The sequence below is a fragment of the Callorhinus ursinus genome, unplaced genomic scaffold, assembly GCF_003265705.2.
Source record: "Callorhinus ursinus isolate GAN/ISIS: 27379988/994484 unplaced genomic scaffold, GSC_fseal_2.0 scaffold25, whole genome shotgun sequence".
In the NCBI taxonomy this organism is placed as follows: domain Eukaryota; kingdom Metazoa; phylum Chordata; class Mammalia; order Carnivora; family Otariidae; genus Callorhinus; species Callorhinus ursinus.
Genome location: NW_027397087.1, coordinates 8871795 through 8888081, shown reverse-complemented (window position 1 = coordinate 8888081; position 16287 = coordinate 8871795). Strand labels below are relative to the sequence as shown.

The 16287-nt window shown below is 50.6% G+C and overlaps 1 protein-coding gene across 1 annotated transcript in view; it reads left to right on the top strand.

Moving 5' to 3' along the window:
• The window catches only part of EHD4 (EH domain containing 4), a 76124-nt gene that overhangs the window by 54345 nt on the left and 5492 nt on the right, over nt 1-16287 (top strand). The window contains exons 4-5 of the mRNA XM_025883554.2: nt 1008-1420; nt 10522-10686. Coding sequence (XP_025739339.1) covers nt 1008-1420; nt 10522-10686 — 578 coding nt within the window. The remainder of the gene's footprint in view (nt 1-1007; nt 1421-10521; nt 10687-16287) is intronic.

Below are 16287 nucleotides of genomic sequence, written 5' to 3'. Positions count from 1 at the left end.
ATCATATTATTTTCTAGACCTTTATGTGTGTTTGGAAGTTCTCAAGATCTATAAAAAAGGGGTGATAGGACTAAAGTAGAAGTCAAGAAAGGTACCATCTTGGCTCTAATTGGGCTGCGCCGAGCCTGAGCCCACAGCTAATCACTCATAGCCTAGAGATTAAAAATAAACCTTGTGGGACTGGTCCTCTCTTGTTTGCTTTCTGCGGGCCTCTGCCTCCCCAGGGGCAGGCCCGAAACAGGCCTTGACCATGGCCGGTGAGGAGTGTTTACAGAGCTGCATGGTTTAGAGCATATTGGCATGCAGCCAAAGCAAACTAAACAATTTGTTGTGGGCCTGGCCATTTTTTAAAATGAAATTGGCAAGAGACCACTTCACACAATGGCTGTGAGACATGATTTTTTAAAAATATTTACAACTTACTTAAGATATAAATAGTCCAAATGATAAATATTGGTCACAGTTTGGGGGCAGGTCAACATTTGGCATCCTTAAGCCCTAAACACTTAGGGTAAGAGAAGACAATTCCTCTTTTGTTATGCTTACTGGGCACTACCCCAAGCGACCCCTAGGTTTTCTTCCTTCTCCACCTCTGCTTCTTTCCAAAAAGCGAGCCTTTAGCAGAAGGGAGAACTTTTGACCCAGGGCCTGTGGTTTTACAGAGCCATTGATCAAATTTGCCATCAATCCCAAGGACTGTACCAGGGGAAGTAGGAGACTCGTGGGTACTAAATGAAATCACAGATCCAGAAGTAAGTGACGTCCGATCAGAATGGTCATGCGCACCTTTTCAGGCCCTGTTTCTCCCCAGGGAAGGGCTCCTGGGATCCTCAGCATTAACTCCTGAATGCATCCAGCCCTAGGGGGCTCATCTGAAGTGATTTGCAGGCCATGAGGCCTCCATTGCGTCCTTGGAGGTGGCGCTCTGTCCTTGGCAGCCGCCAGCGCACCAGCACGTCCCCAGCCCTGAGCATCAGCCACACTGACGTGCCCTCCTCTCCATTTAGGCTATGACTTCTGCCAGGTCCTGCAGTGGTTCGCAGAGCGTGTGGACAGGATCATCCTGCTCTTCGATGCTCACAAACTGGACATCTCAGACGAGTTCTCGGAGGCCATCAAGGCCTTCCGGGGCCAGGACGACAAGATTCGTGTGGTGCTGAACAAGGCCGACCAAGTGGACACACAGCAGCTGATGCGCGTCTACGGGGCCCTCATGTGGTCCCTGGGCAAGGTCATCAACACACCCGAGGTGCTTCGTGTCTACATTGGCTCCTTCTGGGCACAGCCCCTGCAGAACACTGACAACCGCCGCCTCTTCGAGGCCGAGGCCCAGGACCTCTTCAGAGACATCCAGAGCCTTCCCCAGAAGGCGGCCGTGCGCAAACTCAACGACCTCATCAAGCGAGCGAGGCTGGCCAAGGTGAGCCAAGGAGACACCCTGGGCAGCAGGGGACCCTTCCCACTCTCTCCTCTCTAAGGGAAGGTGGGGGTGCGGGAGGTTCCATTCCAGGTGCCCTAGGGAATGGAAAGTGGAAGTTTAAGAAGAGAGCCTCAAGATCAGTATGCTTGTTTAGATTCTGGCTCCTACTCTGTGATCGTTGGCAGATGATTCAGCCTTTCCAAACCTGTTTTCTAATCTGTAAAATAGAGCTAGTAAGAGCATGTCATAGGATGCTTGTGAGGTTCGTGTGACCTCGCTTGCGGGGCACACAGGGAGGGATCGATGCACTCACCACCTGGAAGCTGCTATTATCTTAGGACAAGGAGAATGTAGCCAGCCGAGCCAGAGAGGTCGTGTTGGTGGGACCATTAGGGTGCTGAGATGCCACCACTAGTCACCCTGTGCCTAAGGCACAGAACCCAGTGTCCACTGTCACTGGGGCCAGAGCTGCCCCAGGAGGAAGGCGGGCTCAGCCTGACGCACTGAGTGCGCTTCTTTGGAGGCTGTGGCGCACCCCACACTGGGTGGGTGCCCGCAACATGCCCGCTGTGGCTCTGGGCTTCTCCACCTCACAGCTGAGCCTTTCGGCAGCCCCAGGGGTATGTACCTGGCGGGGTGAGTGCTCATCTGCTGGCCATCCTCAAGCACTGTCCTTGATTCTTTCACATCTCTGAAGAGAGAAAAGGGCATGACTCCTCTAAGAATAAGTGTAGGGAAAAAAAATGTTTTTTTAAAAGCTGTGTGCACCTTTCACAAAATCCTATATTCCTCTAAAGCTGGAAGTGCCTCCAGAGTTTGTCTGGTGTCAAGGATCATCAGAAGCACCCAAGAGCTTGAACCAATGTAAATTCCCGGGCCCTGCCCCAGAGCTTCTGATTCGTGTGTGTGCATGTCTGCATGTGTGTATGTGAGTCTGTGCATGTGAGTGTGTGTGTGTGTGTGTGTGTGTGTGTGTGTAAAGCTCCCCAGGTGATTCTGATAATCAGCCACATTTGGAAGCCAGAGGTCTATCCACTCCCTAATTCTGGAAGGACGAGGTAGAATAAGCAATCTCTGCAGGGTCACCTAATCCACGAGTAACAAAACTTGAACGAAAAGACAGCACTCCTGCGCTCAGCCTAGCCCTGCGCCTTGTTGCATCAGCTAAAACCAGTCCAAAGGCCTGCCTTGCCAAATCCACTGGCACCCTGGTCGGGAAGGGAGGGCAGTGTACTTCCCCTTCGTCTTCTGGTGGCAAAGAAACCGTGTCTCCTCCCTTATACTCTTGCTGCACAGAGTGACTTCCGGTCTGGCCCTGGGGTCCAGCAGGCCAGCCTTCTGGAATCCGCCACCACTCTGCCTCATGCAGGCCCCATTTGCTAAGCACCAGGGCCAGGGCTGGGGAGCCTAGCTGGCAGAGGAGGAGGAGAGGCCCCCAAGCCCCCATTACAGAATGATGAGCTGTGTGCTGAGTGGGGTGTGGACACCATGCTCTGAGGAGGGGGTCTGGCTGGGGGAGGCAGGGAGGGCTTCGCTGAGCGTGGCTGGCTACTGGACAGGCAGTCGGCCTTCTCACAGCTCCTCGTTGCTGCCCAGCAGCCTCCGTCTTCGTGCCAGCGCGCTCACCCAGCAGCATCACTCCTGTATCCAAAGAGACGCCCGGCGCCGTCTGTCTCTAGCCCCACAGACAGGACCCCCATTTGCTCTTTTGCCCTCTGCTCACCTTGCATCCCGGTGCATGCTCACACATACTCCTGTCTCGCCTGGCTGATCTGCAGTCACGGTGCCCCTGTGAGGTACCATTCTTTATCCTGTCTTCCTGGTCCAGACTGGTTCCTCTCTGGAGCTACCACCATTTTTTTTTTTAAGATTTTATTTATTTATTCATGAAAGACAGAGAGAGAGAGAGAGAGAGGCAGAGGGAGAAGCAGGCTCCCAAGGAGCAGGGAGCCCGACGCAGGACTCGATCCCAGGACCCTGGGATCATGACCTGAGCCGAAGGCAGACGCTTAAGCATCTGAGCCACCCAGGCGCCCTACCACCATTTTTTCTACAAGGCCGTAGGTCATGCTAATCAGTTTGTAAATCCACTTACTTGCAGCTTTCCTGAAGTGATTTCTCTCATGCGCTAGTCCCGGGCCTAACGCTCGGTGGCAGGAAGTCTGCTTTCGCCCCTTTGGTAGCCCCTTGGCGTGTGGTATTTCTCTTCTTCAGCTGATATATCTGAACTCACACTTCAGGGTCCACGATTCCCAACCTTATTCTATAACCAAGTGGGTGAATCCTCTGCTAGCCTTTGTAGATTTCAAGATTGTCTTGGAGCTATTTATAAATGCCCATGGACATTTCTACTTTACCAGTCACTGCTGAAGGCCTAGTGACTCAAGGCGCAGCTGTATTTGGTCATAGAAGTAAATAAAGAGCAGAGAGTTCACAGGGAGTGCCAAGCGCCTTGGGACTTCTCTGCCCTCCTTGAGCGTTAGGCCCTCTGAACGGATGGACCAGCATGGCCACAGAATGCTGCTCTGTCCTGACAGTGGGAATAATGAAAGCCCTTGTGCTGATGCAGGGGATAGGGGTGCAGGGTGGGGGAGGGGGCAGAGGCGGCAACTTGCTGAGCTTATGTCTAGGAAAAAAGCTTGTCTTTTTTTTTTTTTTTCTTCCTAAGAATAGTATCTGGCTTGTTCCTTTTCATAAAAGAAAATGTTTGAAGTATGGATGTTTCCAGCCTGAGCTTCTCAGTGCCAGGGTGCTCCCGGGGGCAGTACCATCCTGCACAGGGGGACAGCACACAGAGGCTCGGGCAAAGAAGGAGCAGAACTCAGCACAAAGGCCTTAGCTACTAACCGATGTCATCTGCTTCACACCATCTGCCACTTTATGGCCATTTGTGAATTTGTTGCTTAAACGGACAAGGAGTCACCCAAGTTTTTCTCTTTGTGGTATTTATATTGCATGAAAATGCTCCTTGATTTTGGCATACTGATCTTTATTTCTCTTGATCCAGGGTTGCTTTTGCAAGCCAACCCTTACTGAGGGTCTGCCGTGTTCCAGAAGCTCTACGATGTGTATTACATGTGTTATTTCATCTGATCCAGTCCATAACTGTGCACAAAGTTGGGCATTATCTTTGTTTCTCATGCAAGGGAACTGAAGCTCAGAGAGGTGAAGCAACTTGCCCAACGCCTCACAGCCTGTGAGTTGCAAAATATAAATTCGGACCTTAGTTAGTTTGGCTCCTTGGTCTGGAGAGCACTCATCTGAAGTGCAGAGTGGACAGCATCTGTAGCTTCTCACTGTTGCTTTTTGCGTTCATCTGTCATTCTGTGTATTCTATGAAATTGTTTATCCACAGGAACCCTGCAAAGTTTAGAGGTTTATCAAGCTGACAGACATGCAAAGGATAAGTTTTTAGATGTCACCTAGGAGGTGTCAGATCGAGTTGGGGTATGGAGTGTGTCTAATTTATAGAACACCTTAATTAGGCAGAATTCACATCCCTTCCAGAAGTAAAGCATGTATGTCCTGTTGCTAATATCCTGCCAGGTTCTGCGGTGATCAAGCTCAAGATACCATAAAAATGACACTTTAATAATTGAAAAATGGCACTCTTACCAAAGATCTCTTGAAATTTAATAATTTCCCTTCTTTTTCCATTTTTCTATATATTTTTCACAACTCTCTGTATTTCAAGGAACAAGAAAACTTCAGAGTGGGTTTTTTGGTTAACCTCAAAGATTGCATCTTAATGATATCAGTAGGCATCCTTTTTTGAAGACGATTTATAATCTAAGGTGCTAATCAAGGTTCATTTCATGATTCTTTAGGCAGTTTTGGGAAAGCCCAAAAAAGCGTTTAGAAAATGTCATTTACTTTTATTCAGCTATCACTAAAATAGCCAAATTGAGGAAATTAGGCTCTTACAAACAAACCCCAAATAAGAGTACTTAATGGAATAAACGAACAAAAATAGTGAGGACTCCACCCTTTGTAAACGTTGCCCAAGAGTAGGAAAGTTTCCCACCCCTTTAGCGATCTTCACTCAACAAAAAATGAGTCAACATTTGAGGAAGGAACAGCTAAAAATGAGAAAGAAAAGGAGAGGTCAGGGATTTTCAGCATCCACCCTAGGTCTGTGGCATTCAGTTTTGTCTTCAAAGCGTGTTCTCCACCAGTCACATGCAAAGCGCAGAGCCTAGCTTTCCGGTCTGTCTGCACTGCCAATTCCTTCTGTGGAGAAGTTAGATGTTTTGTAATTCACCAAATGGGCCCAGGCTCAGGTGTGAGGATCCTTCTACAGCGGCTGACCCCACCTTCTGGGTCTCTACCTCGTTAACTGATTTTTTTTATATATATATCATCATAAACCCACTTTTAAAATGTGCTGATCTCTTAATGTTAAATGCTCGGTGCAAGTTTCTAGCTGGGCCTCCAAAGACGCAGGTCTCCCAACAGGTTGGGTTAACTTGCAGTTGAGATGGCATAGTGTAGAACCATGTTCCCCCAGCCTGAATCCCCCCAAACTGCTCCCCAATATCTAAATCCTATGAGGATTTCCACTCCTACTGACCATGAGCAATGGAAGCTTTCAGGACTCGCTGTCTGGGGCTGCCCTCCATGCCCAGGGTGGATACATCCAGTATCACTCTGAGTACATGCTTCTCCGCCTTGGGTATGTACGAACACTTGTCACTGGGCACAGTTAATGAGATTGTAGCAGAATATGTATGTTAACTAGATATAAATTCATGTTCATTTATAGGGAAGGATATCTCTTTCTGCTCATTGTGTTATTAGCCCAGAGAGAAACTGACATTGTGATGCATTTGACCTAGCCCGAATCACCAGCATTGGATGAGTTAGGGCTTTCCCAGTTTTATACGAGAGAAAGGGTGAATTGGACAAGATAAGAATATTCAAAAGCCCCCAGGGTTCAATGTCACTTACTTGTGAATGAAGCGCTTGGGACCCAGATTCATCATACTACTATTCAAATACATAGAGCTTATTAATTTTTTCAGTAACTATTAATAATTCGGTACGAGTTTATTCATTATTTAGTAAGAACTAAACCACAAGCCTTCTCTGGCATTACTAACCCTCCGACTGTGGGTCTTTGGCCATTAGGCAATAAAAAGGAACATTTTTACTCCTCGTCCCAGTACATCCAAATCCGTGCTCTCTTTTGATTCTCATCCTAGCAACCCTGTGAGGTCAGAGTTGTCGTTTCCAGTTTGTGTGTGAGTAGGCGGAGGTGGGGGACTCGAGTCACCCGGCGTTGCTCAGCAAGTGGGCAGTGGGGGCAGGGCCTGACCCTGGCCTTCCAGCGCTGGGTCTCATCAGCCTCCCCCTTCCCCCCTTTCTCTTCCCTCTTGTCTTTCCTGTCTCCCTTCTTCTCAATTAGTCTTCTTTCATTATAAAGAACAAAAGGTCTTGTCTTAGATTGTGTCCACCTGCTTCCCCAGGGACCATCGCCTGGTCTGGCCCTCAGTCCTGTGTTTATCTGGAAAAACTTCTTTGACACAGAAGGGCAGGAATGTGCCTCCAGGCTGTCCCATCTGTTTACCAAGAGTCTTTAGAAAATTACAAGGTGCCATCCTGCCAGAAGACTGCTGTCTGTACCCACATCCTACGTGGTGTTCATAGGGGTATGTGCCATAATATATGCGTTTTTTTCATATGGGGAAAGAGACTCTAAATGGAGGTCTAAATGACCTTCCCACAGTGTCCCTGGGACTTAGGGACAATCAAAGTTCTAAATGACCTTCCCACAGTGTCCCTGGGACTTAGGGACAATCAAAGTTCTAAATGACCTTCCCACAGTGTCCCTGGGACTTAGGGACAATCAAAACCCATCAAGTCACAGTTTTCCACGCTGATTTTCTGTAGGACACAGTTCATTTTCAGTTCCAGATTTTCAACAGCTTTAGTAAGTTGTTTTTTTTTTTTTTTTAAGATTTTTATTTATTTATTTGACAGAGAGAGACAGCGAGAGAGGGAACACAAGCAGGGGGGAGTGGGAGAGGGAGAAGCAGGCTTCCCACTGAGCAGGGAGCCTGATGCAGGGCTCGATCCCGGGACCCTGGGACCATGACCTGAGCCAAAGGCAGACGCTCAATGACTGAGCCACCCAGGCGCCCCTTTGGTAAGATTTTTTAATGCATCCCCACAGAGAGCAATTAACTCTGTAAGGACAGGAATGAGTCAGTTGAATGCTAGTGACAGCTCTGCCTCACCCACACAAAGTGGCTGTGTGACCTTGTGTAAGTCATGTGAATTTCCTGGAACCAGAAGTGCAATTAGAAGGGACGGGGGTCCCTTCCAGATGTAATGTTCCATGGTTCTAAGGATTATAATTTACCTTGTAACTCGATAAGCTTCTTAAAGGCAGGGCCCATACATCGTGTCTGACCCTGGGTTATTGCCAGGATGCCCATGGAGGGGCAGGAGGGGGTGGGGAGGCAGAGACAGCACAATAGGAGACTCCCACCAAACAGGCCGGTGGAACTTTCTGGAAGTGGAGGCTGAGGCTGAGAGCAGCCTGCAACATGAGCAGGGCCCCTGAGGGTCATGACTCAGAGAGTGCCAGGCAGGGTGGAAGGAGGAAGGAATTGAGGCCCAGATTCTGTTAGGGCACCGGAGGCCTGGTGTCCGAGGGTAGCCCACCATCTAGCAGTCTTGGTCACCAACCAAAGAACACCGTGAGGGCTGCGATGAGGGAGCAGGTGCCAGGCCGTGGTGGAGAGCTGTGGCAGGTGCACATCACCTGCAGTCAGGCCAAGAAATGCAGGCCCCTGGGCACCAGGCAGTGTTCAGAAACTGAGTGCCAATCCTAGTGCAGCCGGTGGCTGTGTGGGGAGTCAGCCTTCCCTGAGCACAGGCCTGGCAACTCAAAGGGTCCACATTAGTAGGCAGTGAGGGAGTCTTGGAAAGCCCTGCAGGGGTCCGGCAGCTGCCCCAGGCCTGGGCTCTGGGGGTGGGGGTTTAGTAAAAACCCTTGTAGATAGGAGACTAAGCAGCTTGGGAGTTCCTGCTTCAGTTGGGGCTGGCTCCAGCGCAGGGCAGGCCTGAGTATGGAAGGGAGAGGGATCCACTGGCCCAGTCCAGAAGTTTCAGGAGCACCTGGAAATGACACAAAGACAGCTAGTGGCTGCTGGTTCTCCCAATTGAGGTCGGCAGCCCCTCCAAGTCCTTCTGTGCGATACAATACCCTCCCCAGCCCCACCAAACCAAGCCAGGCATTCACTGTCCAAGGCAAGGAAATTGCTAGTCTTACCACGTATTCATCATATCCTCAGGAATGCAGTTAGTCTGACACTCTAAATAAAGCATTCCCAAATTTGGGGTTTCCCTTTCTCAAAGAATCATATAAATGATTTAAGTTGTTTTAATTTGAAAAATAGGTAAATAAGTGTACTAGTGACAGAGAGGTTTCGACACCTCCCTTTCACATCATCTGGTCCGAGCCCGTCTGCGTTTACGTTACACACTTATTTTAGGTTTCAGATCTTAGCAGAATGTTCTGGGCTGTGCCCAGTGTGGGTCCATACACAGAGGCTCTCAGCTGAGGTAGAGGATGTCTCTGCTTACCCCGTTTATTCAATTTCCATTCTTCCACAAGATTATAGAAGTCTGTTTTCTTTAACAAAGGATCTTCCATAGCTGCCTAGTCGTTTTCTTTTTGTCATCGCTGTTCTGTTTTTCATCCATTCCCATTTTATTTTCTTGACTTCTAAATGACTCTATAGAATTCTGGCATACAAAGAGAACTTTTGTAACAAATATTTCTTCACGTCCTAAAGTTGGAAATCAGCAGAAGAGTGGAAATGTTGAGGAAGGGGGTGACACAGCCAAGCAGAGCCCACCGCAGCAGGGTTCACCACCTCTCCAGTGACAGTCCCTGGCCTGCTACGGCCAGCTGATCCGGGTGTCTGGAGTTTCCCCTTCGTGTACTGGGGGTCCCTGTCCCAGAGGGAGCTTCTGCCGTCTGGCCTAGTCCCACACAGCTGGTCTGGTGCAGAAAGGACCTCCATACCGTCTATAGAGATCCTGGGGTTCAAACTCTCCACGGAGAGGTTACAGGAATTTTCATCTCCCTGTTCACCGGGCACAGATTTCCATGCAGATTAGCCACTTACGTCAGATCAGCCATTTGCATCAGCCTCCAGTTTCGTTTCCTGGTGCTCCCGGGCCCCGGCCCTGCTGAAACTTTCTTTAGGTCTTCTGGTTAATCACCAGAACTAAGGTCTTTCTGCCCAGGCCCCACCCACCCCTCTTGCTCCCTGCACAGACTCGGCACGGCTCAGTGCCAGAGACCTTGCCCGAGTCAGTCGCCCCACCCTATCCCCAGCCACCGGCCCGCTTCCAAAGCAGGGAGCTCATGGCACTGTGCTGGCCCCTGGTCTCCCAGAACCTTCATCAGCACCACAGGAGGTTAGTGGAGGCTCATTCTAATTCTCCATCGGCTCCTGGCCCCCACAGCAGTCTGCCTTCCCTACTTTCTGAGATGTGCCACAGCCACATACATGGCCCTGCCCCAAATAGGGCCTGCAGTGTGTTACCTCCACACCACCATCTGCGCTCTCCACTCTCCTGGATGGCCACAGCCCTCCCTCACATCCAGTCTTCGGGGCCCAACTCAGGTGTCACCTCTTCCTGGCCCTTCTTCCCCACAGGCTTTATCTGTCACAGCCCACTCCCCCTCCTGGTCCTTCTTGGTGGGGTTTTCTCTGCCCACTTTCCCTCGGTGGTCTCAACCACTCCTGTGGTTCTGGCCACCACCTACCTCTGCTCCAGCTCTTAAACCCGACACCCAGGCCAGCTCTCTCTGGAGCTCGGACTCGGCCCGGGAGGGCAGAACCCTCTTTCCAGGCACCTGTAGACAGCACCACTTGGGGTCCTTCATGTACTTCACATTCTAGACGCCCAGAAGCAGTTTTGTAACGTAGCCCCCCAGCCCCCTGATCCTCGCTCTTCTGTCCGGAGGGCCATGGCCCTGCACAGGCACCTGTTATGTGTTATGATACATTTAGGACGCCTTCCTGTTTATCTTTCTGGTGCAGTTCTAAATAGCATGTCCTTACTGACATATGCCCCTTCAGGTACATGCCTACATTATCAGCCACCTGAAGAAGGAGATGCCGAGTGTATTCGGAAAGGAAAACAAGAAGAGAGAGCTTATCAGCAGATTGCCAGAGATCTACCTTCAGCTGCAGCGAGAATACCAGATTTCTGCCGGGGACTTCCCAGAAGTCAAGGCAATGCAGGTACTGAGAGCCCATTGTAGCATCACGGGCAGGTAACGGAGAGGCAACGCCACCTTGTCTGGCTGGTTGCTGGGTACTCATGAAGGTTTCATGGTTTAGGATAGAGAACGCGGGTCACCTGGGTGACTCAGTCACTTGAGCAACTGATTTCGGCTCAGGTCATGGTCTCAGGGTCATGAGATCAAGCCCCAGGTCAGACTCCGTGCTGTGTGTGGAGCCTGCTTAAGATTCTGTCTTTCCCTCTCCCCCACCCCTCTTTAAAAAAAGGGATAGAGGGCGCCTGGGTGGCTCAGTTGGTTAAGCGTCTGCCTTCGGCTCAGGTCATGATCCTGGAGTCCCTGGATCGAGTCCCACATCGGGCTCCCCGCTCAGCGGGGCGTCTGCTTCTCCCTCTGACCCTCCCCCCTCTCATGCTCTCTCTCTCTCATTCTCTCTCTCTCAAATAAATAAATAAATAAAATCTTTAAAAAAAATAAAAAATAAAAAAAGGGATAGAGAAGGCAATGAATGCATCTTCCTAGTGGTGATCCATGATAATAGGTTTCTATGAATAAAGCAGAGATTGTCTGCCTCCCCAAAACATCTAACCAAAAAGGGACACATTTCAAGAAGTAAATTTATACAATGGAATATTAGTCATCAAAAAGAATGAAGTCTTGCCATTTGCAACGATGTGGTTGGAGCTAGAGTGTATTATGCTAAGTGAAATAAGTCAGAGAAAGACAAATACCATAGATTTCACTCATGTGGAATTTAAGAAACAAAACAGATGAACATAGAGAAAGGGAAGGAAAAGTTGAAATAGAGAAGGGAAGCAAACCATAAGAGACTCTTTTTTTTTTTTTTAAGATTTTATTTATTTATTTATTTGTCAGAGAGAGCACAAGCAGCGGGAGCTGCAGGCAGAGGGAGAGGGAGGCTCCCTGCCGAGCGGGGAGCCAGATATGGGACTCGATCCCAGGACTCCAGGGTCATGAACTGAGCTGAAGGCAGATGCTTAACCGACTAAGCCACCCAGGCGTCCCCATAAGAGACTCTTAACCCTAGGAAACAAACTGAGGGTTGTTGGGGGGGGGGATGGGGTAACTGGGCGATGGGCATTAAGGAGGGCACGTGATGTAATTAGCACTGGGCGTTGTATGCAACCAATGAATCACTAAATTCTACCCCTGAAACTAACAATATACTAGGTTACCTAAATTGATTTTAAATAAAAAATTACTCTTGTAACAAAAAGGAAGTAAATTTAGGTCATGTGAAAAAATCAGATGAGCAGGCCTCTTAGGCTGTGTTCATACTTGTTCTGGCATTAAGTGACCCCTGTTTTTTGGAATCCCAGAACCTTAAGGGAAGTAGAGCTGGCAGGGACCTTGGAGGTCACCTCAGGAGGCGTCCTCAAGACCGGACCGCCAGGCACTGGGAGAGTACACACTCAAGCAGCGTTGCTGTTGCAGGCTCAGAGTCCATAGGGCTCTCCGGGCATGGCTGGACTTCATGGGTACAGCAAGTTGTGCTCACTAAAGATTTTGCCTACGGGTTGGCATTGGGCAACTTTGGACCCGATTTTAGGGTCTCCCTGAGTTGTGTCTGAGCAGCCCAATGAGCCCAAATGGATGCTGCATTCAGCCACCCTGGCCTGTCCAGTGTGTCTATATCTACCACCCTGCAGTGGTGTTATGTTAGTAAAGCACATCAACACTGACCATGTCTTCCCAAGCAAGGCCACCCCACCTGGCTCCTCACAGAGTCAGACTGACCACCTTTTTGTCCAGAGCAAGGACCCATCTGCCCTAGAGGCCACCGTCCTCCTGGAAAGCAGGCCACACAAACTCAGATGCCTGTAGCTAGTGAGGCAGGCCGGGCCAAGAAAAACCACCTCGCCCTCTTTGATTCTGCTTGTCTTCCCACATTTGATGGAGATGTAGGTTCTGGGAAATGGGACTATCCCAGGAGGGAAACAGTGTGCGAGTACAGTGAGAACTGTAGGGGCCCACCGTGGGGGCAGGCCTGGGAATCGGTGCCCTGCTTCGCTGTGTGGAAAAGGCCGGACCTGCCCGGTGGGAACATGGGCCTGGATGGTTCCACAAGAAGCTGCAAATCTAGATTTGTATGTAAAGTCCCCTGGTTTTCAACTTGTAGCTCCAACTTTCCAAAGAGTACCACCTAGTCCAGACAGAGCATCCTGCAATTCTGGCCACACCCTGGAGACCTCCGGGTACCATCTTCTGCCCTGAGCCACAGAGGAGGGCGGGGCTCGAGGAAGAGTGGTCGAAGATAAGCAGCTGGAAGCTGGGCCGGCGAGCTGCCTGGCTGCCTCAGGAGGGCGGCGGGAGGAGGCGAGATGGAGCAGTAGAGGCAAGGATCAACAGGCAGCAGGAGGGGACGCTTCGGCCTTGAGGAGTTTTGTAATGTGAACTTTCTATAAAGGACACACTAACAGAGGAGTGAGTCATACTTACTGTCGAGGTGGCAGGGTTCAAGGTGATAAGAGCATGGAATATATGCTGTGGTCAGATACGACGTAGCTGGCTTCAAAATAAATCCAGAACATCTTTTTCCTTCCAGAAATGAAGTAGGTAGTCCTGTACTCAGAGGATGAGTTGGGGGGCAGGGGACGGTTCTCATCGCAAGATGGCTAATTGGGGGGCTGCTTGGCCCCCAGAGCGGTCTTCCTGGGCAGGCCCGCCTTCACGCCCTTGGGCTGTGCCCCGCACCCCATGACCAAACTGAGGGACAGCTGTCTCCTTGCATCCTTCAGATATTTTTTAAGGGAAATTGGTTTCTTGACCGCAATGAAAGCTAAGAATAAATACACAGTGCACACTATGGCCTCATGGGGCCTCTGTGGCTCATTAGCCTCATGAGCCACCACAGTGCCCCACCCACAAGAAGATGCCACTCCCAAGACCTGAGGCACCCCTGAGCCCAGCAGGAAGCCGCTATAAGCCTCCTTTACAGGACCTGCACACCTGTCCCCAGGTGACCTCCCATAACACAGGCAGCACACAGCGACCAGAGCTTCTCACGGCCGTGTCAGCCTCGGCTCAGCCACGTCCGAGGAAGCCCAGGCCTCTCCGAGCTGGAGCAGAGGGGTGGTCCCTAGGGAAGAAGACAAGGAAGCCATGGGCCCCTGTTTTAGCATCTCAGGAGAGGCCTTAGCACTGTCAGTAGACACCTGAGTGCCCCTAGCCCTTGCAGCGAGGAGTGCCACCTGACGGGTACCCTCATTCGCCCGTGTTCATTTACTCACTCACCAAGAAATAGTAAGTGTACCATGCCAGGCAGTGTTCTAGGTCCCTGGGATAAATCCGTGAATAAACAGCACACATCCCTGCCCCTATGGAGTGTACGTTCTGGATTACAGTATTAGCCGTTGTGACTGTGGCTGGCAATGAAGTTTTGGCAGCCAAGCCTGACGTTAGGACTTGTGCTCTTTGTTACAACCCCAGTGCTGTGGTGCTTCAGTGTCATTCATTTATTTATTCAGTGGCTCTCTCCCTCATGAGGCTCCGGAGGCCAGTGACCCATGTCCTGGCAGCGCCATATCCCCAGGGGGGTAGCAGGTGCCCAATGAACAGTTAGATGAGCTCCTTGGCAAGTTAGTGTGTGTTTATATCAAGCAGGCTGGAAGATAGTGAAGTTCTCGGACCGTGACCTCGCCCTGACACCCACACGGCTTATAGAGAGACCAGCAGTTTTCAGAGCAAGTCCCTGGAAGCTGGAAAAGAATTCCTCCTTGGGAAGCTGGCCAGGCCCTGATCACACCACCCCAGACTCCCCCAAGGAACAGGGCAGGCCTGGGGGCCCGTGACCTGCTGGAGAAGCAGCCTGTGTCTGCCCTGCCCCCTTTTGGGAGGGAATCCGACTTACCACACGGAAGGGTCCAGCCTAGGGAGTGAGAACACTAGCAAGGCCCCTTGGATTGCGGACTCAGTTTCCCTCCTCGGAGAGCCCGGCCCCCTCCGCTGACGAGGGGGCAGCATTCCCACGGCAGAGGGCAGCCGAGCCGTCACCACCGGCTCAGGCCCACCGTAAACTGGAACGCGGCTTCTGGTGAACGTGGGCAGTGAGCGGGCAAGAGAGAGGCCAGCGAAGACTGGGCTGGGAACTGACCTTTGTGCCTTGGGAGGGAGAAGTTCCAGGATCCCGGGCTTGCTGGCTTTGATGGATATAACTGCTGACGGGTAAATCCGTAAATTCCCCCATGTGTATTCATCCCTATACAAAGATGTCCTTTGGGAGCGAACCTGGTGGAGGGCAGGGACGGCGGCGGTTTCATTTGCACCCTATACTCCCTGGTCAGGCCTTGGGATGAGAGTAGAGGGCTTGTTTCCTCTGTGCCCTCCAGGCAAGGGGTGGCTGCTACTGTTACTTCCTGTCCACCCCTTCAGACATGTGGCCATTTCCCCTTCCACCCCTGCAGACATGTGGCCATTTCCCCTTCCAGCGGATTGCCATCGGAACCACGGACCCCGCAGGTAGCTGGAAGGTTCGGGCGGACTCCGCCCTCGTTCGTCTGCTTGGCCAGACACAGAGGCTTTGTGTGTGCTCGGAGCTCAGGCTCATTCATGGGGAAGGAGGGTAGGTGTCTGTGCACCCAGGGGAATCCAGACTTGTTTACCCCAGCAGCACTCGGATTTTTGTGTAGGCTGCCTGCTGTGCTCCTCCTCCTGGGCTTCGCCTTCTCCATCCCCCTGGCTGACTGAGCGAGCGGCAGTCGGCAACGCCGAGTGCTGGTACTGGAGTGGCATGCAGGTGGCCGTGGTCTGTCAGTGAGGAGAGACAACACGTAAACCGGAATGGGTTTAGCAGCCGGGCCCGCACCACCGTGCGGCTGTCAACCCAGCCCGGCCCCACGTGGTTCAAGGGCCTCAGAGTTTGCTACTGAGTAGTGTGTGGAGGTGCCTCTCTACACATCCATCAAGGTGTTCAGCTTTTAGCTCTGTCCCCCGACCTGAAGCTCAGGGCCCCCCTTCCAAATAACAGCACAGAATGTCTGCCCTGCTGGTACACTCTAGAGACCACAATTCTGACTCATGTCCAACCACACGGGATAGGGTAAACGAAGAATGGCGCAGCTGTACAGTTCGATATTATACAGCTCTTACAAATAAGGTTGTATAAAAATTATTATCAGGGAAAGATGGGATACATTTTTTTCTTAAAAATGAAAGTTGTCAAACAGTATGGTCTTACTTCAGTTAAAGAGTGTGTGTGTGTGTGTGTGCGCGCGCGTGCGTGTGTAAAAATGGCTGGAAATATGTGCCCAAAGAAAGTTAGCAGAAGGTATTCCTGGGTGATGGAATTATAAGTGATTGAAATGTTTTATTTTGTCTATCAGTTTTTTCCCAAATTTTTACAATAAAGATGTGATATTTATGATTGCACAAAATTTTGCTTTTTTCCCCTAACTGCCCATCACATTACTTCTGCCCAAAACAGTCAGGTCTGAATGAAACCTCTTTTACTCAGGGGTCTCCCTACCTCATCTCCAGAAAATTGCACACCTGTATGGCCCCTCGCTGGCCTTCTAGAATTTTCCTAACAAATATTTCATATAAAGCCCATATAAAAACTTCCATATCTGGAATTCTCTGCATT